Source organism: Schistosoma mansoni, assembly GCF_000237925.1.
Source record: "Schistosoma mansoni, WGS project CABG00000000 data, supercontig 0219, strain Puerto Rico, whole genome shotgun sequence".
Lineage (NCBI taxonomy): Eukaryota > Metazoa > Platyhelminthes > Trematoda > Strigeidida > Schistosomatidae > Schistosoma > Schistosoma mansoni.
In genome coordinates this window covers 91,619-117,964 of record NW_017386086.1, presented here as the reverse complement: position 1 = coordinate 117,964, position 26,346 = coordinate 91,619, and the positions used below count along the sequence as shown (strand labels likewise).

General features: G+C 33.5%; 1 protein-coding gene across 1 annotated transcript in view; it reads left to right on the top strand.

The window, feature by feature from the left end:
• Nucleotides 1-25,874, top strand: part of Smp_098710 (quiescin q6-related sulfhydryl oxidase) — a 26,738-nt gene extending 864 nt beyond the window's left edge. The window contains exons 2-8 of the mRNA XM_018792187.1: nucleotides 1,256-1,365; nucleotides 2,868-2,951; nucleotides 4,161-4,323; nucleotides 9,064-9,177; nucleotides 10,576-10,708; nucleotides 11,613-12,096; nucleotides 24,986-25,874. Of these exons, the coding sequence (XP_018647257.1) occupies nucleotides 1,256-1,365; nucleotides 2,868-2,951; nucleotides 4,161-4,323; nucleotides 9,064-9,177; nucleotides 10,576-10,708; nucleotides 11,613-12,096; nucleotides 24,986-25,157 (1,260 nt within the window). The 3' untranslated portion in view covers nucleotides 25,158-25,874. The remainder of the gene's footprint in view (nucleotides 1-1,255; nucleotides 1,366-2,867; nucleotides 2,952-4,160; nucleotides 4,324-9,063; nucleotides 9,178-10,575; nucleotides 10,709-11,612; nucleotides 12,097-24,985) is intronic.
• Nucleotides 25,875-26,346: the final 472 nt, after the last annotated feature.

Below are 26,346 nucleotides of genomic sequence, written 5' to 3'. Positions count from 1 at the left end.
TACTAGATATCAGCTAAAATTTGAGACTGTCTATCCTATGAGAATTGTGAATAATAAAACAGCTGTTCAAAATCTTAAGAAAATTTTTTTCTATTAACATCAAAGAAATCATTGAATCTTTCAGAACAAGTAACTGATCGCATTAAGAGCTGGTGAGATTTAAATAATCCATGGAAATTCATAGCCATTTATAGAATGGTAGGAAACTAACTCTTTAGTGACAAGTGTATACCTGTTACCACTTGTTGAGGAGCATAGGCTGCACACCAGCATTCTCCATCCAACTCTGTCCTGGACAATCCTTTAGAGTTCTTTCCAGTGAACATTCATCCTTTTTCATGTCTGCTTCTATTTCCCTATGTAATGTGTTATTTGGCCTTCCTCTTTTCCACTTCCCTTCCGGATTCCAAGTTAGGGCTTGCCTCGTGATCCAGTTTGGTGATTTCCTGAATGTATGTCCTACCCACTTCCAACGTCTTTTCCTAATTTCATCTTCAACTGGAAGCTGGTTTGTCCTATCCCATAAAACGCTGTTGCTGATAATATCCGGCAAGTGAATGTTGAGTATTTCGCGTAGACAACTGTTTATAAATACTTGTAGCTTCTTGATGATGGATGTAGTAGTTCTCCACGTTTCAGCTCCGTCCCAGCAAAATATTCAACGAATCTTTCCATTTTAAAGGTCACATGATTACCACTGAAGTACTGTAAATTTGCCTACATTTTAGCTGACTAACAAGTTATTTAAAAATGAGTAACTTTAGAAGACACAAAGAGCAAGATAATATTGTCACTCGAGCCTAGATAATGACAAAATAAAGTCATTCATCCACTAGTTTGGTATTTGACTTAAATGTGATTTCTAACTGAGTTCGGTAGGGTAATTTTGCATATATCAAGTACACTAAACAAATTACACACTTCAGTAATTAGTGAGAAAAAGTTCTGGAGCATGTTGGCGCTAAACTTTATGAACTGATTGTATTGAAGTATGTATTTAAATGCAGACTTTGAAATTACAGTTTTACTCTAAATCTTGATGAATTATTAACTTTTGTATGCTTTATCCAAGTGTTTGTCAAATTTTTTAGTTCGTTTTTTAAATTTCTAGCTTGAAATGTTACATGTCAACCTTCAGTGATCAAAACATGTGACTGACTTGAAAAACCTCATTCTTGGTAAACATGTTTCAGTTCTAATATCTTAAGTCCCTAATGGCTGTCTAATGTAGTCGTTTTGCTGTATTTTTTTAAAGCTGATACTGGATTATAGTGCCCCTCTGAAACGAGAGATCCAAAGCGCTATAATACCAGGATTAACGGAAGTCGATGTCAGGAATCGTCGTTCCGGTGAAGTAATTGTCAGGTAAGTAGAATTCTCATACATATTGGCTTTTTAGTGCGCAGAGATTTGTGAATTTTCAATATTTGCATCAATACGCGAGTTATAAATATCAAACGCAACGTCAGCATTTTTATCATAGTAATTTTTTCTTAGAGCATCAATGGGTTGATAATGTGCGGATCATTCCATTTAGTTCACTGTAAACGTGAGCATTAATTAGAGAATGGCAAATTACTGGTGGATGAACCACCCCATTTATTGACCCGTCAAAGTCGTATATTTTCTTTAGTGCTGTTTAAAAGTTTCTTTTTCATTTATGAACCAAATATGAATCGGAGCAGTTTTACAAAAATGCGTATTTTGGTGAATTTTTAAACAATAATTTGGTATGAGTAGAAGGCTGGAATAAAAAACAACCGAGAATGTTGCTCACTTGTGGTTCTCTGAAATTGATTGTCTCTCCTCGAATGAGACACTGAAAATGTACAAGTTTGGGAAAACTAATAGTCGAATACTAAGTTTTAATTTTGTTTACCTGTAGCTCCAACTTTAATTGGATCTTGGTAACAAACGTGAGAGTGATTTTTTACTTTCTCCCAATTCGATTATTTATGAATTCAAATAGTTTAATTCTTATTAACCAAGCCATTCGGTGGATAAATATTCACGAAAACAACCTTTTCAATATTAGTGTATGTCAAGCTCAATTTTTTGACGCATATAACTGCGATTTGGTAGGTTTTAAATGGTAGTCGTCCTTCTTTTTTAGTTTTCCGTGAGTTGGTTAATTATTTTAAGATCAAACGGAAAAAGTATCATGTTTTGAGACTACTGATTAATATGGCTTGTCAGTTTGCCAAACAGATTCCTAATTTTGATTTGATTCATTTTGCGTCTACTATTTTCTCGATAGCCTAACGTCCTCAAATCGACCAATTACTTTCATGACCAATACTTTCTAGTTTGAGCCGGAAATTAAATTTCTGATGGTCTATTATTCACAAGCTTCTTTTAGTGTCAGGCCTTGAGTTCGAAAGTATCGACCGACCGCTTTTTATATCTATATTTCAAAAAGACGTAGTTTAAACACACATATACCAAACCACAACTTACCATAAAATGAAAAATAACACTTTTGCATAAACAAACCATTAGTGGTTGTGAATAGAAAAGAATCTAAGTGATAGAGTAGCATTGAATTAGGAATGGTAATTTGTGTAACAGTAGCTAATGGATTAACTGAAAGCATATGATAAATGGGATGTATATATGTATATGTATATTATTTTATCTACTAATTAATTATACAACAAAACGATGGTTATTAATAGTTCGGAAAAGTAGTTCCACCTTTCACAACTTTTATTCCGTCGTAACAAAAGCTATTGTATTTATTTGCCTCAGCATATTGAAATAGAATAAGCTTATAGAATTTACTATTTAGAATCTTGTTAGATATGTTTCATAATATGAAAGCGTCTACGTATTTCTTGCTTCATGCTGACTTTTATTACAATTATTAGGGGTCCTGAGGAACAGGTTAGGATGGTACTTCAACGAATGTCAGGTAGTGAACCAAGGCTGGAAGAAAACAGTCAGGCGGAAGTGTAAGTTCGTAACTACATCTATTCATGCTAAATTTACTTGTCTGTTCATATATCTATCAAAAACCGACTTTGTCCCGTAAAGTCTGTTGAGAGAATAAAGTGGGACATTTTTCTGAATTCATAGCTTAATGTGACTGCTGGACAACTAATCGAGAACCCCATTATTATCAGACAGTAATTTGTTAAGTCAGTCAGTTAATTAATCATACTTAACGCAAAACCTGGTGCATGTGTGCAACGGTCCAAGTTGCCACACCCTATTAGCAAAACGAGATAAGGTTATCAGTGTAAATACCAGAGTGGTATACATAGTAACAGTATTGATGGAAATAAGAAAGATTGGGCATAAAAATGTGATTCGAGAGGAAAGAGATTAGTGGTACCAGGTAATTTTTATAATGTAATTTGGAGACCTAGGATTGAAGTTACAACAAGTTGATGTGCTTGACCACATTGATAAAGTCAACAGTTTGAATAGAATAGTTCTTTGGTATATATCACTGGGGTAAAAAGGCGATTAAAAGCTATTTATGCCGATCAGATTTGCTGATTATCTGGTTTTATGGACTATCTAGCCGCTAAATGTGAGTTTGACTGGAGTAATTGGGCTTTCAAAGCTAAAACTTTAAATTACATGGTCTCTAACCAATTATTTGAACTCAATGGGGATGCATAAGATCAGAGCAAGATCCATTTTCTGATTCAACTACTTCAAAGTAATAGGCTCACGTGAACTACGAACAAGTTGATCTTCAAACACAGGGGATGGGCGTCCAATATATATATATATATATATATATATATATATATATATTGAAATTTTACTAATGCTAAATAAAATCCAACACAAAGCAAGGAGTCCAAGATAAAAATAAATATGAATCTAACAATTTTCCATATGCAGATAGTCACAAGTCAAGTAAACGTCGCAAGTGTTAAATTCACTATCGATAAGAATTTGAAGTGAGACACATCTGAAATATAAGTAACTTTCCCTGTATTCTACTATTCTGTACAAAATTTTTGGTGAAGTTAGCCTAAAACTAGTGTTTTCAGTAGTAACTTGGATACAAGTTTATGTCATAAACTTATATCGATTCTCCTTGATAATAATTTTGTCAATAAATCAGATGAATACATTGTGAAGGTATTTTTGCACGGTCATTGGTTAACATGTTATTACAGTATTTATGAAAAAATTTGTTATAGGGATGTTAAAACAACACCAATCCAAATTAAATATCCACCGGTTTACGCAGTTGATGTCTATCGGTCACTAAGTATGCTACTACAGTCTGACGTTGGTGCACGTGATAAAATTGAGGGACCGGCCTTAGAAGCTCTTAAAGAATTTTTGGACATATTATATGGGGTAAGCTCTAAACCAAAAACAGTGTTGCTTATAATAATTAGAAACTTATTTCATCACACCAATTTTCAGTTTATTTGAGGTTTTCCCCATAGAGTTTACAAGTTTAGAAACGCACAAATATGCATTTTTTTATTATTTTATAATTCTTCCATACTTATTGCTGTTATTCTATTATTCTTTATCGATAATAATATGAAGTATAAGCTTGGTTCTGTATAACTATTAATATTGTTCCCGGATTGTAAGCCGCTGAAGAGAAAATCGGAGATGAATTGATTCGATTTATCCCGCCATATCTTTTGTTCTTGCTTCAATTAAATTGTTCAGAGGTGGTTTACAAAGTGATTATTGTAAAAATGAAATCACGTGTAAATATCTCCTTTACTCTAAGTACCGTTCTTCATTAAAGGATAAAATCTAAAACTTCATTGGTTCACTTCCCACTTTTTGGTAACTTTTCACTTTTACGTGAAAAAGATAAAAAAAGGTGACGAAACACCTCCATTTTGTGTTACAAATAACCATGTATATCAGTCAGTCACTCACGCTAAAGCTGATAAGTTAAGAGCATACATTTAAAGTTAAATATCCACATCAATAAAAGCATAATGTTCGCTGAGCATTTCGTTTTAAGCCCTAACGCTCATTTTATTCGCTTAACTAATCCAGCACGTTGCAATGGACTGCCGTGAGGTGTTTATATGTAACATATGCAGATAGTCTTGGATGTTAGAAATTAAATGACCAGTGAAAACTATACTCTTATACGCAGCGCACATCCACTGGATAAACGGAAAAATATTCAGAAATATTAAATATCACATTTCTAATTGAACATTGAAGAAAGGATGATAAATTTTACGTGTCTGACGGTCCTGTACAAGGCCTAATTTGTTTTTCAGGGTATCAGTGATTAATATGACTCTCTTCCTCAATAACTTTATTTTCACCGAATGTTTATGGTTGTTTATCAATTAACCGTTTGATAATAATCAGTCACACTATGAACCGGTAATAATAACATTCTCAGTAGATAATAGTAACTAACAGCCATCTTCTTAATTCTTACACTTTTTTTACCACAGTAATGCAAGATAATTCCGTCCAGCCAACAACAATTCCAATCTATTTACCTGCTTTCTTTAAGATTTCGGAGTAAATATGAGACTCTATTTTCTTCTGATTATTTTTAAAATAAGTTAGTTTTTTCATATAGTCATCTATAGCTAATGCCTTTCTTATTTCAGTCTTGGACAAATTTATCAATGTTAGCTCAGTTCCTCACCTTCTTTAATGTTACTCTGTTTGTGACAACTGTTTTTCCAAAACTTAACTGAATGAGGCAGTAATAGTTAATATAGAGTGTACCAAATGTCTTAAGACAAAATTTTAACTTTCGTAGGAATTTACTCTTAACTTCGATATTTTATTGATAACATCTCTAACCGTGACATTAAGTGATAGGAATGTGAATGTATCTCATGAGAATATTGATTTCTTTAAAATACCAGGTAAGTCTTGCAAATGAGTGTCAACTAGTAAGAAATTTAGATCTAAGACTTCCCTTAATGATTGACTTTAATCCATTAACTTCCAAATTAGAACAATAATCTCGTCATCAAAAGTTTAAAATTAAAGAAGGAAATACTATAAATCGTGTGTTCTAAATGAGATAAAATGATAAGATCATACTTTATAAACATTATGTACCAACTTTTCGTACTACATTACACAGGAAAATTGTTTTAACGTTTTCATAGCTCTTAAAAAGGAACCATTTCAACCATCTAAATACAAATAACTTTCTCAAAATTACCGTTAGATATTTGAATTAAAGTGTATCTTTCAAATGAATATACATCAAAATTATTTTAACACAATAATAGTATATTATTTTGGGAATGACTCTTATGATAAATGCATTTAAAAGTCTTTCTGTAAAAAAAAGTTGAAATCACTGGACTGTATGAATCATCTATTGATAAGAGTATAGTGATACAATTTAGAGCTCATTTATACTTTGTCTAAAACTTAAGTTCAATAAGTATTAAAATATTGTATATACGTAAATAATTGACACATATCTACTGCTCATCCATCTATGTGTAAGACGTACACTTTTAAAGTTATCAGAGCACTTAAGATTGACAGAACGGTTATTATCTATCACACGTCAATCAGCATTAGTCAGTGTACTATTAGAGGCTTAATGGTGCTATTGATCGGGTGTCTTATCATAATTCTGAGCATTAGTGAATGATTACTAATACTCAAAGTCAAATAAAATAGTATCAATCAATAAGTTTGAAATTATCAACTTAGTACAGTTCAATCATATTCTATTACACTATGAATTGTTTTGCTCGTAGATTAACATCAGCTGGAGCAAGCATTTTAAAAATGATGGGCTATCGTTTTCTTAACAAAATAATCTTCCATCTAGTGAAAGCTTCCGTTATCAGTGTATTTGGTTTAACCACAATGGAAAAATAGCTATTATTTCTTTTTGTTCAATCATGTGATTGACTTTCTGAAAATATTAGATTACATACTCTGAAGGCTTGGATTTGACCGCCTTTTTGAAAAATTCAAATAGATCTTTGTCGAACATCAACATTAAGAATCTTTGAATATTTACAACGATTTATGAAATGCATAACCATGAATGTCTCTTTAGATCAAATTTAAATATTTAAAACTTTTAAGTTTTAAATTTGTATATGTGTAATAACTTTTGGAATATAAACTGTCATATAATCGTCGTTATTAGCCTTTCATATATTTTTGTATAACAGAATCTAACTGCTAATTAGTAGTCATATTTATTTTATTTGTTTATTTTCGCGTAACTATGGTGACCGATCATTCTATGCCAACTAACAAAACAAGTCTTAATTTTGATGAATGATTTTCCAATTTTTACAGTTCCTGTTACATATAATGAAAACTTATCACAACCAACTAACTGATGATAATTATTTTCATAAGATGATATTAATTCTGCAAAATTTTTACAATGCAGGCAATATATTATTCTATTTGGCAACAAAATGGTGGTATCATCACTATAATGGTAGCACTAGTGATAACCTGTGTCACTGTTACGAATTCTCAGGATGTAGAAGTTGTTTAAATTAATATATTTTCACAGTTGAAATCATGAGTCAATTGAAGCTAGACCACCATGGAAAACCTGGAAGTACTGGACGGCCGTTTCGTCCTATTATGGGACTCCTCAGCAGTGCGCATCCACGATCCCGCACTCGCGAGACTCGAACCCAGGACCTACCAGTATCGAGCCGAAGCCCTTAACCGATAGACCACTGAGCTGGCCGGCATCCAACGGTGTTAATGTCTAACTTCAACCAATCCACGATTTTGAGCGACCGTTCACCAATTGTCTTCAGTGAGTTGATATCTCTACAACAGACTTGCTAGAACTCCACTGGCCACTGCTTCCCACTAGAACTCAAGGAAATATCTCTTGAAGTCAGTCACTAGTGAGCATATGATATAAGATCAGAGGGTGATTTGTGGAGAATTTAGTATTTTCTAGTTGAGATCATGAGTCAATTGAAGCTAGACCACCATGGAAAACCTGGAAGTACTGGACGGCCGTTTCGTCCTATTATGGGAGTCCCATAATATGAAAATATTGAAATATCCACAAAAACCCCTTCTGATCTATAATCATATGCTCACTAGTGACTGACTGTAAGGAATATTTCCTTGAGTTCTAGTGGGAAGCAGTGACCAGTGGAGTTCAACCAAGTCTGTTGTAGAGATATCGACTCACTGAAGACAATTGGTGAACGGTTGCTGAATTTTGTGGATCAGTTGAAGTTAGACATTAACACCGTTGGATGCCGGCTCAGTGGTCTATCGGTTAAGGGCTTCGGCTCGATACTGGTAGGTCCTGGGTTCGAGTCTCGCGAGTGCGGGATCATGGATGCGCACTGCTGAGGAGTCCCATAATAGGACGAAACGGCCGTCCAGTACTTCCAGGTTTTCCATGGTGGTCTAGCTTCAATTGACTCATGATTTCAACTGTGAAAATACTAAATTCTCCACAAAACCCCCTCTGATCTAAATTAATATAGACAAATGTTAATTATTCTTATTTAAGATATCGAGTTGAGTGAAAAGACAAACTTTCATAGTTTTTCTCCTTTATTCTGATAGCCTTTCTGGATTATGGATGACAATGTTTTCGAATTAGATCATATCAATCTATTAAATAAGCCTATTACTCAAATTTAAAGTCAACAAAAGTTATACTTCCTAATTGACGTCTTGATGTATAAACTGTTTGGTAGTGAATATTTTTACGATATCCGAATCTAATTTATTCCACTTTAGGAATCCGATGAAAGATTCTTTGCCACAGTAATTAGGATTAACGGGTTTTTATCTGAATGATTATCCTATGTTATTTTTGGATGGAGGCTCTAGAAATAAATAATGAGTTATCTTCTTTATAAAAAACTTTGTATTCGGAATAAACTGTGCATGAAGTTCTGCGTTTCTTTTTCACTTCCGGTAAATGGTAGGCAAACAATAGTTTAATACATGAGTCTAGAAAATCTCATGCTTTAAACAACAGTAAATCGAAATTCAGTGGCTTCATTCGTTTTCTTAAATTTCAAAGGGTTTTCACAATATAAGTATTATTAATAACACAGGGAAGCACTATATTCCTTTAATTGTTTTTTTAATTATTTCATTCTCTATGGATTCAAGATTCTTCCGGCTTCTCAGGAATATAAAGCTTACCTGTCCGAAATTTCTGTTTGGTTAAATTCTAAAACAAGTATTACGGGTCAAGAATGGGTTGCGTATCTTGAAAAAATCCAAGTATGTTCTAACAACATCTTTTTTATTTTCACATTATGTATTACCTCTGTTGCTAGATACTGTGCCTTAATAGTTTATGTTCAGAAAAACCTTATTTCATTGGCAAACAAAAGACATCTTTGAAAATGGAAAACATTTATTTTCATTTGATTGCGTACATATATCGAATGACATAATAATACAATATGATGATAAATTTAAGTATAAATCTTTTAGTTCCATTAGTTATGGTGTCGAAGTGTTAATAACCTATAATTAGAAGCATACAGTTTAATGATATTTATAAAAGTCCTACATCACAACAGTTTTAGGTTCATATCTAAAAAGGAACAACAATATGCAAATCAATAAATACAACGTATTCTTAATAGAAGCTATTTCACTAGAATAAGAGAATAATAAATATGCAAGGAAAATTAGCTAGAACTTCAAAAAAGTTCATTTTATACAGAATTTTGGAACTTTTATTATATCAGAATACTTATTTATTATTATTACAGTTTAAGTCTATAAATTATGTAGGCCAAATAAAAAAAATCGATTCACCAACATAAGTGTTCTGTCCAAAATTGATTTTATACTAATTAACGTGATTATGTAAATATGAATACAATTCAGATCATTTTTATTGAATTCAAGCCAGACAAGATGATGTTAACTTAGGTATTTAAATATAATTAAAATCACGTAAACTTAATAAATTTTTCATTCTTGAACAATATTACGGTTTTTTTTTGTATTTTATTCATAATTTATATTGAAATTGAGAATATCTGATCTATCTTGATGAATATTGTTTTTCTACGTAAACGACAAACTAGGTGATAAAACTATGCAATAACAAGGCGTTAGATCAAAACAGAATTATCTGACGAAGCATATTTATTTATATAATTTAGAAATTGAAATTGGTTGAAGTTACACATTAACACCGTTGGATGCCGGCTCAGTGGTCTATCGGTTAAGTGCTCTGGCGCGAGACCAGTAGGTCCTGGGTTCGAATCTCGCAAGTGCGGGATCGTGGATGCGCACTGCTGAGGAGTCCCATAATAGGACAAAATGGCCGTCCAGTACTTCCAGGTTTTCCATGGTGGTCTAGCTTCAATTAACACATGATTTCAACTATGAAAATTTAGAAATTGTTCAGTTTCGTACTATTTGTAATATATAATCAACTTATGTCTATGATTAGCTAGTCATCTGTTTAATGTGGTTAGTCTGTGCTTAGCAGTAAAAGGAATTATTATCTTATCGAGAATATCAAAGAAAATTTACTATATTTCTTTGTTATTATGAATTGTTCATTTCCTTTGCTTAAGATATAACATGAACTTTATTTGTTTTATACTTCTTAATTACGAAATCTATTTACTGTCCCTTTTTTTAAATCTCTATCAGTTCCCTTTATATAAAGGACCATTTATAGCGTGTAATGGAAGTAAACCACATTTTAGAGGATATCCATGCGGTTTATGGACTTTATTTCATGCATTAACCGTAGAGCAATACCTGTTATCGTCCTCCAGTCCAGGTTAATATTTTATCTACTTTTTTTCTAAAGTCAATATTTATATTTACTATCATAAAAATTTATGCTTAAAAATCAGAATTTTTATCATCCTCACGTCAATTGTTTAAGAGCACGAAATTTTCAACTGGATAAATGTTACAATTTTATCCCCTTGTCTTACCTTCATGAATTTAATGCATTCTATTTGTACATGTTAAGTTTACTCAACCAGATAGTAAGCTAATAATAATTTTTACATGTAATAATTTGATAAGTCCTTTAACTTTCGAAAAACTATTGTAATGCAACTCATTTGGTAGGTTCAACTGGTAGTCAAACATTCAGTATGAGAACTGGTTGTACATTCTCAGAACTGTCTAAGTTAAAGTAGATAAAATGTATTTCAAACTTTTATCTTTTTGCTTAAAAATCATTTTCTTCGAAATTAGGTCGTTTTCTTAAGCATATAAATTGATCTTCGGTTTTCAAGCTCGCTACATTAACTTAAATATAAAGAGTAGTTTAGGATTATAAGTTCTCACACAAAAGACATGACTTTTAACTTAACAACGAAACTTGCATATTATTAATAAGTTTTGTTTATTTGAATTTTCTTCTGTTTACTTAGTATACTCATTAGGTAGAAGCCATCAAAGTTAACTAGTAATAAGTATCTTCCATATTGTTTCAAACTAATTCAGATTATTTTTAGCTGAACGAAACTATTATTAAAAGTACTGCATCCAGGTATTTAGGAAGGTGATAATACTCCGTGGTAAATCATCAGAAACTTTATAAATTTGGATAAAATAAGTGTTTTTGATAGGTTTGACGAAATATAAATATTTCTTATTCTATTTCCGTCTAAATAATTAATTCTTATCAAAATGTATATATTTAAATGTTCTGTATTTTTCGCTTTTAGATAATCAAGTTGATGCAGTCGCTCATGCTTTAGGTCGTTTCATCCCTCGATTTTTTTCATGTACATACTGTGCATTTCATTTTGCACTGAATACAGCAAACTTAGCAAGACCAGGGGAATCTATCTTACCGGAAAATCGTGTCACTCCTAATTCAAATGAATTTGTATTTGATGAATCAGTTATTCCTACTTTGCCTAAAGCTCCAGAGACTCCTAGAGATACTGTTTTATGGTTGAACGCAGTACATAATCGTGTAAATAAACGTTTAGCTGGTCAACCATCGGAAGATCCAACTGCACCTAAAGTTCAATTCCCACCGTCTTATCTGTGTCCTACCTGTTGGTCACATAGTTCAACAGGTGAATTGGAATTAGGTAAAACTCCAGAGACCGAAGAATCATTATTTCAATTTCTTGTTGAACGATATCGTGCATCATCTTGGAAGTATGTGGATTTACCTACAGTATTCATAACCAATGCTGTGTAAGTCTCATTGCGATTTTACTTATTGTGATAATTTAATTACTTACTTTCATTATAATGCAAGATTATTAGACTTATACCCATAAACAGACTGTTCAGTGATGATTATTATTATTGTTTGTTATCAGGAGGGGTTTGGTGGAGATTTCAGTAATTTTGTAGTTGAATTCATTATTCAATTGAAGCTAGACTACCATGGAAAACCTGGAAGTACTGGATGGCCGTTTTGTCCTATTGTGGGACTCCTCAGAAGTTCGCATCCATAGTCCCGCCTCGCGAGATTCGAACCCAGGACCAATCAGTCGTATTTGACTTAACTTTTAATGCCGTTCTCTAATATTATGCAATGATTGACCATAAATTGTTCCTTAAGATTAATTTGAATTTTAAATTAAGTTTTCCCGTGTTAATTAAGAGTTAAATTTAAAATAACATCTTATAATAATTAATACAATGTTATTACCTGTTGAAATTGTTTAGTTTAGCGCTCATATTCGTAATTATCAAGATGAATCATAAAGTTTCTATTATTTGTATAAATGGTGAACTGTAATTTGATGATTGGTCAGTCTTGTTTTTCTAAAATGTAACATAATAACGTTAGTATTTTGGCAATGAATATCCTATTTTACTTTAAATTGAGTTTGTAATTTGTCCAGACTACTAATTTATTTTCATTCAGAGAGTTACATTTTATTTGAAACGTATGATAATTTTCTGAATATCTATATTTAATAGTCATTGAACTGTTTTATCAAGATTACTCAAGCTGTTATTCATTACATATTAAAGTATGTTAGCTTTTTTAGTATCGGTCACTTCTATCAAGACCCATCTACTTCGTTTGTTATTATCCGTTGTACGATATGTATAAAAATAATCAAGTGTTATTCCAATATATGCGAGTTTTATATTTTCCCGTTGAGCTTGAAAGTTAAGTCATGAATCACTAAATCAAATGAGATGCTAAGACAATGTTCTAAAATCTTTGAATACAGTCTAGTATTAGATATGATTTCAACACTTTTTCGATAATTTACTTATAACTCTTTTTGTCTCTTACCAGTTTTCCTGATACTATTTGCTTAAAGTTACATTTCTCCCGATTATTAGCTAAACAAACACGGTATTATTACAAAATATTTTTCACTTCACTTTTTAAGTAATATATATTATCATCTCTGCGCCCGAACACACGATGCCGAACCTCTGCATTACTAATATGGTGTTGCCACTGGATGTTAGCAATCCTTCGGAGACGACGATGATCAAACACAGAGAGTCATCTAACAACCTCAACTCGGAGAGGCCAGGTTTCACAAGCATAGAGCAAAACTGCTCTCACCGACGCGTTGTAGATCCGACCTTTTACAGCCAGACTAACATCACGAAGGCACCAAAGATGGCCTAGATTGGCATAAGCCGCTCTGGCTTACACTATGCGTGCATCAATCTCATCACTCACGCCACCACCAGCACTTATATAGCTACCTAGATACACGAACTTCTCGACTCCTTTAATCTGCTCACCATCTAGGGTGAGTACAGGATTAGAATCCTTCCAGTCTTGTAGAAGGACTTTGCCCTTCGAAGGTGCAAAGCACATACCGTACTTGCGGACACTGATTGCTAACTGATTAAGTGCGGATTGCATGCTTTGGGCATTATCGCACAGTAAGACAATATCATCTGCATACTCAAGGTCGAGAAGTCTTTCTCCAGGCAGCAGATCCACACCGCCATTACTTACATTCATCAGAGCCGTTTCCAGAATGTCATCGATGACAAAGTTGTAGAGGAATGGTGAGATCGTGCAACCCTGCCTAACCCCTTTGCTTGAATGGAACAGTAGAGAAAGGCGGTTGTATGCCCTCACTCTGTTTGAGGTGTTTGTATACAGGGCCTTTAAGATGTTAATAAACTTGTCAGGCACACTCTTCTTCAATAGACAATTCCAGAGAACAGTCCTTTCGAAGGAATTGTAGGTAGGCGTAACGTCAAGAAACACTACGATTGTTGGCCTGCGATAAGTAAGACGGTGTTCTAACATTTGGCGGAGGGTGAATATATGATCACTGCATCCTCGACAAGAACGAAAACCAGCCTGCTCCTCACGAGTCAATCTTTCCCGGGTTTTGAAAAATCTACAAAGTATGACAGAAGCTAATAGTTTGGACTCAATCGGAAGTAGACTTATCCCCCGATAGTTGTTACAGGAACGACGTAAACCTTTTTTAAAGATAGGGACAACTATCGACTCTCTAGCTCCCAGACCTTTGTAAACAACTCAATCAGTTCCTCAGCCAGAAAGTCACCATCATCTTTTAAAAGAGCCGGAGGCAAGTCGTTTGGGCCCGGTGATTTGTGGCGCTTTAAGGATTGATGTTCCTTACGGACTTCCACCTCATTTAGTGGAGCAGTCATCACCGGCCATGGAGGGCACGACAGTCTGATCAATGTTGCCGGAGCAACAGGCCAGTTCTGCTCTTCAAATAATTCTGCCCATCGTCCAAGACGTCGATTTATGTTAGTGATCAGCATTCCGTCATCCTCACAAATTGTTTCACTCACATCAGACTTCTTGCTGTCACTGGCTCAAATGAGTTGGAAGAACTGGTAGTTACCAGATACAATGCTGCTTCCATCTCATTAGCACGCTCTGTCCACTAGGCTTCTCGATCCTTATGCAAGCTTTGCTCAATTTCATTCAGTAACAATCTTCGTTTGTGGTCAAACTTACAGTCACCCGGAGTAGACCGACGGGTTTTGATGAGTTGTAAGGAGCTTGAAGAAACCCAGTGCTTATAAGCGGGACGTTTCGCGAAGCCGGAAGCAAATTTACTCTGTGTTTTGATGGCGTCATGCAATTGCAACCAATGGGATTCCCTGCCAGAGGCTATATACGCGTGGCCGTGTGGGAGCATTTTGAGAAAGAGGGCGGGCACTCCCTGCTCTCGGCCGTACCAGGGCATTTGGAGGCGTCTGTGTGTGTGCGATAAATAAAACCTTGTCAAGGCGATTACGCAGTTGGATATGCAAATTAATGCTCAAGTCATCTGTCATATAAGTAAATTAATGTATTATTTAAGTAGTTATTTCATATCAGGATAGTTTAAGATAAAATCGGTCCTCGTGATATGATGATCAAAGCTGAAAAAATATACTTCATTAAATTTTAGACTAGTTTAAGACAGTCAGACAGAGAATATTTAGGTACAATTCAGTTAGTGGTTTTTTTTACTCCAAGCTGTTCATTTGTTAAAAAAATGATGAACTTTCGGATACATATCTAGTTGACTGCATTGATGTAGTATCTGTTATCAAAATTTTTTGTTGTTCGTAAACCATTTCAGTAATAATCTATTTCAGTCTAGATAATTCTTTCCACTATCTTATTTCAGCATTACACCTTTTGGGATAAAATAATCATCGTCCAATGTAGATTAATGTGTTAAAGCAGCACTTATTTATTTCACTTGCATGATTTCTATTCTTGACATGTAATGAACATTTGTAATCTTTTTTTTTGATAAGATAATAAATGAAATTGCACATGTAGTTGTTTTTTATGACTTCATGGTTATGTAGTAGCACTTTATAACAAATTTTATTTTCCAGTTTGTAATTAGAGTTTATTTCAGTAGTTTGTGTTATCAGTCAGTTTACCCTTAGTTTTTTACTGATTAATGTGGAGAAGGTTTATAATTATTTCTGTTATGTTGTGTTTCCACATCTTCATTGTCCTAATAACACAATGAACACGTTTGTTCATTTATTTTTGCACATTACTTCACAGAATATTTTAACTTATTTTTTTAAAAATTTAGATGTTAGTAACTTTAGTTTGTAATTGTTTGTTGAGAAGTTCATTGTACGGACCATTTTTAATCACGATTTTAATTAAAGGGAACTATTCTTGCATAATTATTGGTAAACAAAATTTTCATAAGTCTAGTTATTAGATAGGTGAATATGATTACTTTGAAGCTGTTGTCATGATGATGAGTAATTATGATTTATCATGTTTATGTTATAATCATCTGTTATGATACTATGGATACTAGATTATTATGAGTTAATTTTCAAACTCACTTGCTGTTTGAAAGTTTGGATTATCAGTGACTGCTTCATTTTATCCAAGAAGGATTGATCGGCATGTAGTCACGTTTTATGACATGAACGCAAGAGTACCTAGATCCACTAATTTAAACTATCATTTAAAAGCAATATGCAACATATTATTCCCTTTAATACTAGAAATATCCCATAATGATTAGTTTATCCAATGTCAAAGATTATATTGTTCAAACATTTTCAGGTCATGTCATGTATAGGGATAAAAAACTAGCAGTATATTTGTAATACTTCACTTAGTTTTTTGCCAACTTAATATTCTCTAACTTTGGTTATTAATGGGTTTTTGTAGTTAATTTACCGGTTTCTAGGAAAATAATCATGTTAGATTTTGACAACCATGTTTATACGATGCTATCAAATATTATTCAGTCTATATGTTAATTATATTTAAAATATCATATTTATTTGAAAAAAATGATTTACATTAATATATTTGTTACTATGATTTTCCGAAATGACACTTGTTTGTTCACATTCATCTCAGATTTGATGAACATTGAAAGTCATCTGACTATTTCCAATAGTTATATTCATGTTTGTAGCCCGGTCAACACTGGTTAACATCATTTTTTTATATTACTTAATGATGAAATTTCATTCATTAATTCTACAGTGTGGCCTATATTTTAAGATTGAGGATAGATTTTATAAATGAGTGCTTACAAGAAGAATATCTAGGGATACGATTTTCTGTTATCTGATTCTGATCATCTGTATGTATTCACTTATATAATACTGTTTTAATTTGGCTGGATATACATCAATCTCAGTGACTCGGATGCATTCACTTTGCCTTAAAATACTAATACTTTCGACCCTATAAATTCAGTTTTTCTTCTCGAATCATGTTCTCTATGCAGAATCTTTCCTACAATTGTTGATACTATGATTATTTTGGCAACTTTGGCATTTATCCGAATAAGTGAATCTTGTCGCTATGCTAATGTGATTCGAGGACATTGAACATATGTACATTTGTGCAACGTCCTGCTTTGCTTTATGACTGACTGATACTTATATTATAGGCACATGATGGGTGTCCGTTTTTAGCATAAAATTATCCACGTTAATATAATTAATATTTTTATGGTAAAAGTATGTATCTATAGTGTGTCCTATTACATCAGCAAGCTTCCTAATTTTCTGACCAGTTTTTCACATGCTTGATTTTACATAGTAATATATAGGGTGACAGGTTTCTATTCCTTTAGGAAAAGTGCAACATTTGACTTTTCTTATCAAAAGCAACAGTTTTGATAATGTAATACATAAAGTTTGCCTTGATACATAAATCATCAAGGTGTTATTTTATGCTTACAACAAATAATCTATAATGGTAATGGCAATAATAATAATAGGGTCTGTTGGTATTTTTAGTTGATTATTGTTACGCACATTGGTTCATGATATCGAACAATCGTTTGACTGAACTCTTGAATCGGTTTCCTAAGCTCTTCTGATAACTCCAGTTAAATCAACTTGAACGCGAGAGAAAGAGCGCAAAGTGTGAAAACATTGCTTTACTCGAGGGTTAGTTTATATACAGAAAATCGAGGGTATTTACAGTATTTTAAATGGTTTTGATGTTTTTGAAGTTTTTGGAGCCATACTGAACATAGTAGCAGGATAGGTAATCATCCAGTCAGAAATGTGTCACGTGTTTCCTCACTTCCTAGACGTTACTGAGATCCTCCTATGCAACGCTGATTGGACAAAGTGTTTCCCAGCGTTTCCAGCGTCCCTTTTACGAAGAATACATTGGATCTCCCCAATACTTATCTTTTTCCACAAAATATGATTTCATCTTTTAGTCTACTTTCCATATCACATATGATTTCATCACCTTGCGTGCAACAGAATAGAATATTAATTCATGAATTTCTTGTAAAATACCGACTTGTAGAGTAGTCAACGCAAGGTGGGGGTTTCGAGAATAACTTAGTAATAGTGGTGGATGAGAGTATTAGAAAAATAATTTGGTAATACTTTTGTTCTGTTGTAGTAAACGAGATCTCAGGTGGGAGCGGAAACCACTTATATCTTTCAACATAAGTAGCCTACACCACACTATGGCTGACTTGTTATTTCTTTTTCTCTGTAAGTAAAAATTTATAAATATTGTTTTCTTTAATGTTTAGATTGAGTTTTATGTTGCAACCTAGACTAACTTTTTGTCTTTCATTACCTTAATACATCTAACCTAATTTATGCGATCTATGTGTGGAAGTTCAGCGTAGTTTACTATTTAACACCATCAATCCTCTATCCATTTATGTCTCCTTTTTAAAATATTATAATCGAGGAGTGTTTTCTACACAAACTGAAATGCTGAAATCCATTAACTAAAATGAGCATCCTTTATTTTATGATATTCATTAAGTTAAATGTAATTTTCGTTGTATCTTTACTCTGTTTACTGAATATATACTTTTTTTATAAATAAGAATATCTATCAATGTTAAATGTAAACATAATTTGTAAAGTTTAGCAAACTGACATATGACTTGTAGCATTCAAAAGTACGTACCTGATAGTCATGCACAGTGCTGTAAATCAATTACGACTGATTGTTCTATTTACTTTCATCATTTGGTAAACGTAGGTAAGACAAGATTAATGACATTTTCTTAATAAATTATTTGAATTAAAAGTAAATGCGTAGAATAGATGTTATGTAGTGTGATATGATTTATGTATTTCTGTTTCATTTTATAGGAGTTTCAAATTTTTGTTTTTGTAAATATGAAAGGGAAGTGTGATTTTATTTAAAGCAACACTTTCTTGATGATTTGTTCATTTGATGAAGCATGATGATGATGACAGTTGAATAAGCCAATTTATGTATGATCATTCCAGTTTTCGCTGTTTAACCGTTCACTAATCTTTTTCTTGTTATATTGTCATTATTCCAATCCTAATATCAACTGGAAGAAAATCTATTTTAAGTAATATATATTAGTTACTTAAAAATACAGATCTTGTGGACTGAACATAAGAATAACTTTAATGTAGAAAAAATATAGGGATATTTTGAGCATTTTTAAAAGTTTGTGATGAGTTCCGAGGTTTTCTTATACTTTTCTTTCTTCTTTTTAAACTTGATCAACCAGTGATGGGGTTGCTACTTTTATCACTGTGGAATTTAGTATGATAATTAAATCTTATCGCTGCGCTGATTTTGTGTGACAACTTGAACCGACGTGCATTTATCCAAAGTTCCACGTCACATATGACTGACTAACTGGTTCGCGACCGTTGCTGCTACCTTGGCGTGGTGGTCACGCTTGCCTATCATAGTGAATCGATCAAGCTATATTGGCTGGAACAATCGTCCCTCAAGGTTCTACCATGCCAGGCAGATCGGTTGAGAGCGGTAAGACTAAAAGCAGCAAACCCAAGTTCCGAAGGCGAAGTCGTACTGCTGACCGTACAGAGGTTTGATGGTAGCAAGGTGTTTTCTTCAGACAACCAGCATAACAGCGATGCTGCCTTCCCACAAGGAGGGGTGGGGTTAGAAAAGGTCGACCATAAAAATGCACACCTCGCCTTATCCCACGGATATCCGTCCCCGGTGGTAAGGTCTCATCAAGTACAGAGCTAACACAAAAATTACCCACAAAAAGGTCGTATGTGAACGACCTCGAGCAGTTGTTCCTTGGGCACTGCGGTCACGCTCTCAGTTCATGAAGACCACTTCTTATCCGATTTCCTTTTCAGGTACCTCTAGAAGAACTCTTTCACGGTGTGGGCAACCGGGAAGTGATAACCGCCCTCATACCTCTAACATCACTCAAGATCACTGTATTCATGATCAATCTCCTTCTTCACTTTCTACTATTCCTTCTACATCAACTTTCAACACTAAACTTCCTCTTTCGGTTTCCTCCTCAAGTGTCACCATGGCCAACGATTCTAGTGCGCGAAACACTGTTTCAGGTCTACTAAAACCTCGCTCCAAACTAAACATTAAAGCCTTCAACGTACGTACCCTATGCCAAATCGGTCAACAGGCCTCCTTGGCTAAGACCCTAGAATCTCGTACCATTGATGTATGCTGTCTCCGAAACATGCATACAGGATCCCAGTGTGGTCATTCACTTCACCTCACCTTGCCAGAATAAACAGCCAACGAAATACACCCTCCGTGTATCTGGCGTCCCCATGACTAGTTCTCGTGGACTTGCAGGTGTAGGCATAGCACTTAGTACAAGGGCAGAACAAGCACTAGTAGAATGGATTCCCGTTAACAGTCGCCTGTGTGCTGTCCGGCTAAATGGCTCCGTAAGAACTCAGAAGGATAGGGACACACGTCGTTGCCTTTTCGTCGTTTCTGCCTACGCTCCCACTGACTGCAACCATGATGAAGTGAAAGATGACTTTTATAGAAAGCTCTCTAAACTTCAAGAAGCTAAGCACTCGGACACAGTACTCGTAGCGGGTGACTTTAATGCCCAATTAGGTAGCTTAAACCAAACAAAAAACATTTGGGTGGGTATTTTAGTATTCCGGTTCAGCGAACAGATAATGGTGGTTGTCTGTTGCAAATATCGCTCGCATCTTCTGGGATCATTGGTGTGTAATAATGAGGTTAGACACAGGGTATTAGGGAATGATTGTAAATCAGTTGATGAGGTTGTGAGTCTATATCGACTAAGATGTTTGGACCACGTGTTACGTATGCCTGAACACCGATTATCACGATGCGCTATGCTGACTAGTATTGGCGATGGTCGAAATAGAGTTAGGGGCGGTCAAACCAAAACGTGGCATCAGTCCTTGAAGTCACTAAATTCTAGTCTTAGCCATGTTGGTAGGTGCGGACTACTTGGTTGGGGTCCGCGTGATCATCGTAACCAATGTTTGGAGACTCTGTGTGACATGCCTCAGAATCGATCACAATGGTGTAGGTGTATATACTTTCTGTCTTCCCTAAAAAATATGAGATTAAAATTGCTTCATATCTGTCTTCCCTCCTATACTATATCCTTATATACAACCTTTCCTTTATATATTACTACCATTGAAGTAACTACTTCTATGAATTCGGTGTTCATCTTGTTGTGCTAACGAGATATGGCAAATTGGATCGATGCAAATGCCTACCTGGTTCTACGTTGTAGATAACCGACCGTAAAATTTTGTATTCGTTATGTTCGGTACAATAGTTTCCCATAATTATTGCCAATATGTATTCGGAGGAGTAGAAATAATAAATAATTTATTAAAAGAAGACATAAATATAATATAATTAGATACTGTACGTTTTTGAAATAATATTTGCATTTAACCGGAGCAATAAATAAGTGTGATGCTCCATACTGACTGAGACAGTGGAAAATGAATTCATTAGTCTCTAATTTATTTGTAGTGAGTAAAATAGTTAATTGCATAGATCAATATGCTTATTTTTAGAGTTTGAATTATTTCGGTTTGTTAGTGATACCACGATCTAGTAAAGTACCTTAAAACAACAGGAAGCTATAAATTTGACATTTTTTCAGGGGTCTTTTTTGGTCTATAAATAACATTAAAGATAACCAAAATATCTAGTACAGCCTCAGAGGCGGAGGTATTTTATTCTGACGGTCATTGGTCGCCAATTATATCAGTTTATAAGGAAGAACAGAAATTCTCTTATGATAAGTACTTTGGAATCATGTTGACCCATGCACTGTCCAAAACTTCAGTTTCCACAATCATCCGACTTCTGTGAAAAGCTTGTGAACAAAAACCCGAGGAAATCAAGTTTTATTCAGATATGGCCGTTTATGTGTTTAACGAATTTGTATTGCTTCTCCTGATAAGATTTAGAACACATTCATCCAGGTCGACCCCTGGCTGTTTTTATATTCTTTGTATTGAGTACATTGTTTCCTGATCTTCTTTTAAACTTTGGGTTGTAACAACATTTATATCCCGTCAATATTATCCATTTTCTTTGTTTGGTTTAGTACCATTATATAAACTGAAATCAGCCATACTTTTCTGAGGTGCGTGCTGTTGATGATGTTATAAGACATTTTGGGCTGATTTATATTTCCGCCACGTTCTCCATTGTTTGACTTACACTTAAAATAGAAACGTCGTGATATGAAAAACTTTGTTGTTTTCACCACATTTAGTTTTGTTATATCAGCACTGATGTTATTTTATGGACAGAAACTCATATATTACAGCTTTTGTTTTAAATAGTACTCAAACTTAAGGGTTAAGGAGAGATTTGATTGTAAAATATCTCTTACGCATTTTGGTATTCAAAAATAATTAGAGGGTAACGCCACTTTATAGATCAGACTATTTAGGTCTCATCTCCCCCACCAAATTACCTACATATCGCGTCTCTAATTCAGTCTTAATCATATTATGTTATCGACCAGTGTAAGATGTTTCATAATACACTGAATCCTCTGTATACTATGAAGCCATAAAATGAATACTGCAATTTTCTCGCGAATTATCGCATAACATTTTTACATAATTGCAATACTTATACCCTCTAGCTTCAATTTTTCACATTTTGTGTCGATGATCTGTTTGATTGTTACGAATAAGAGAACTATCTTTTAGTTCGTAACTCTATAATCGAAGTAATTATAAAACTTTTTTCAACAGATAAACGTATCAGTTCCTGAAAAAAAGGATTCCAATAACTTATTTTAAGTTAAAATGAATCAACTGATTTTAGAGGGGCTACTAATTGTTTTTATAACTACCGACTATGCGTAAAGTATTATGTGGTTAGTAGTAAATGTTCTTGCATGTATGTATGTATTTGATTTAGGTTGATGTTTGGTTTCTTGATGTTGTTTTCTATTGTAATTGTACTAATCGTCGTTATTTATTTTTACACCTAAGAATCATTTTCATATAAATACTACTTAGTTAAGAAGTAAATAAAATATTACCAGACAAAATGCCCAATTACTTAGGTTTGCAAGTTTAAACTGTTTTAAAAAATCCTGATAGATTTTGACGAATTGTATAAATAATCTTGAAATCAATATGTGCATCTATGAAGTGATTATAATGGATTGAATATTCAAGTATAAAACTCCAAACCAATTTCCTCTAATCTCCGTAAAATCAAAATGCGGTATGACCTCGTAACCGATTTGTAAACAAACCATGCTATTGTGGAGCAAGGCACATAGGCTGTAGTCGGCGCTTGTTTTCAATTCTGATACGAGAAAATATGTCATTTTTATTCTACAAAAGTAAGAGGAAACAGATTTGGAGTTCTGTATTTGAATATTCAATCCATTATAATCACTCCACTGATCCACATATTGATTTCTAGATTATCTATACAATTTTTCCATATCTATCAACATTATCTCAGATTTAACGCATTTAAACAGAAGAAACTCTTGTCATTCATGAAATGAAACCTGAGCTGTGTGTACAAGTACGTTTTGTTTTTGTCTTTACCGTGACAAACCATTATTATGAGTACACCGATTGTTTAATTCAGGTTGGTTGCACTAACACCATGTGTATGAAAGATGAAAACTAGGCAGCACAAGAAAAATATTTCACTCCAATTCAAAGATTCTTAGCGGTATATTCGTTTTTGTACATTCAATGTAAATAATTCACTGACTCATAAGAAAGCACCTTATAACTAACAAACAGTTTGAAATTCGGTGTGCGTTATTTTCCTAATTTATGTTTTTTTTTAAACTAATACGAGATAATGAGTTGCTGATTCTTCGAGTGAATCCGACTTTCGATAACAACTATTTCAAAATCTTTTAGTTATAGAAAACATGATGACCAACAAATACAGTCAGTTTGTAGCATATTTAGATCGTTGCTGACAATTAAATCCAAGTATTCTAAAGACTTGTTTGTTGGTGGTAATATCGTATCATACTCTCAGAGTGCTAACTGTGACTGACCAATTATAGTCCTGAATGCCAACAAGTGGATAGTACATATCCTTACAAGTAAATACACTGTTATCAGAAATAACGTATAAGTGAAGTCCTTATTCATTGATCGATTTCACTTTCGTTAATTCCTTAAAGTTGACTTTTCTAATCAAATGTTTAAAGGGTTGATCAGATTGTAGATTTAATTCACTTTTCTATTTGTTGTTTGAATGGATTAAAACTTCACTCCGTTGCACAAGCTAGTGGCTATTAGAACTCAGTAGCTAAGTGGATAATGCGATGGCGTTTTAAGCGGATGGTACTGGGTTCGAGTCTCTGGGGGAACATGAACTCTAGTATGCAGGTATATCCAGCTGACGAGCCCAACATAGGACAAGACGCACTTACTGGATTCCATAGCGAGCCACCATCCATCCTTGCTTATAAAATTTGTAGATTGTCCTTTTGATTTGATTCTGGTTGATTGACTACTGATAATAAACAAGCAGTTGAATACGATTTAGTCCAAGCTTGAAATTTATTGTTAGTAAATCTCCATTAGGTCACCTTGTCTAGCTATTACAACATCAAACTTATTGTTTATGAACGATTTGACTGATGTAATGAATGACGACAGTCCCAAGGTGTAAATAGTTATTTACATTTCTTGATTATTTGATTAGTCTCTTTACAAAATTTTCCAGTAGGTAAACGTTTCACTAAGACTGAATTATGATGTTAAGACTGTGGACAACAAAATAGATAATGTATTTTTATAGTTAATCACCTTTTCAACTACTGAAATACATTATCTTTATATTTACTGATTGTTGTCTGAGACTAATTCGACTGTTCATTTTTTTTATGTTTTTTAATTACAGGGAATTGAAAACTGAACAACCAGTTCCTGATCTGTTAATAATATCCATTATTTCCGTTGTACTTACAATATTAGCAGCTGTCATTTTACTTGCTGGCTTACATTTCTTGTGTCGTCGTCGTAGATTGTTCCGTCGAAGACGAGGACAGTATGCAGGTGGACAGTCAGTCTAAATATAATTTATTAATATTACGAAACAAAAAAATTAACAACGATAATTTTCGAAGATTTATTTTTTGTGAATAATTAATGAATAAAAACTTTGATCCTTCTGTTTTTCAAAGTAATTTTTGCGACTTTCCCTTTTTTATGAACATTAAACTGACTTTGTTGAACTACTATTATTTTCCATTACTTATTAATCATTTTTATTATTCTATTCTTATTTCTTACAGCTTTTTTGTCTATTTCGATTTACGCTTAAATATCATGGCACTCTGTTTTGGTAGTTTGCTGTTCTCCCCCTCTTTTCCCCAATTCTTTGTTTCTTTCTTCTATATATGGAATAGACTGCTTAGAATATATAAATAATTAAACATTAGAGATCACTAATTTGTATCACTGCTATTATTTTTGTTTTCAATGATCGTATCCTCATAAATAACTTCAAAGGGTTGTATTTGAACATTGTTTTCTTTAGATATATACATGTATTCCTTTCTTTTGTTTTTGAAAGTTTATCAACTTGTTGCATTTTGTTTTAATGTACTGTATTTTTCCACATGATAGTTTCCCTTTTTTTAAATATTACCTTAACGTCTTCCATAATTTATTTTGTTTGTGTGTATGTAGTCGTGGTTTTTTCCAACAACTCCAATTGATCAATCATTTGTTCTATCTCAATACTTTATCCAGTTTACTTTAATCAATAAAACAATGTTTTATAAGTTAACATAGTTGGAATTTATAGTCCTGGTAAATAGTAAATTATTATGGATGCAAATAAATGAATGATAATTATTAAAAATGACAGTGAATTAAGTTGAAGAAGTTTATAGTACATGGTTAAAATGAGATTATAGAGGTAGCTCTGTGGTGTATGCTACTTGTGTCTGTCGGCATAAGTAGTAGGTAAAATCAATCAGAAGTGGAAAATCTGGTAGCAGAAGGCTATGAAGGACGAATTAAAGCAAACAGAAACCGAATTAGAAAGGGATCGTAAATCGGGAGAATCGTACAGAATTTTAGAGACAGATGATGGAAATTCGCAAATTAAGTGTTCAATGTATGGTTCTCATATTTCACCAAGAGTACCGTAATTGTAAACAACAAAATACGCTTGGTTGTTTACACTCTCCCTTTATTGAAAATAATGCCAGTAGACTGACTGTATTTGGTTTGAACTAAAGTAATTAAAAGAAC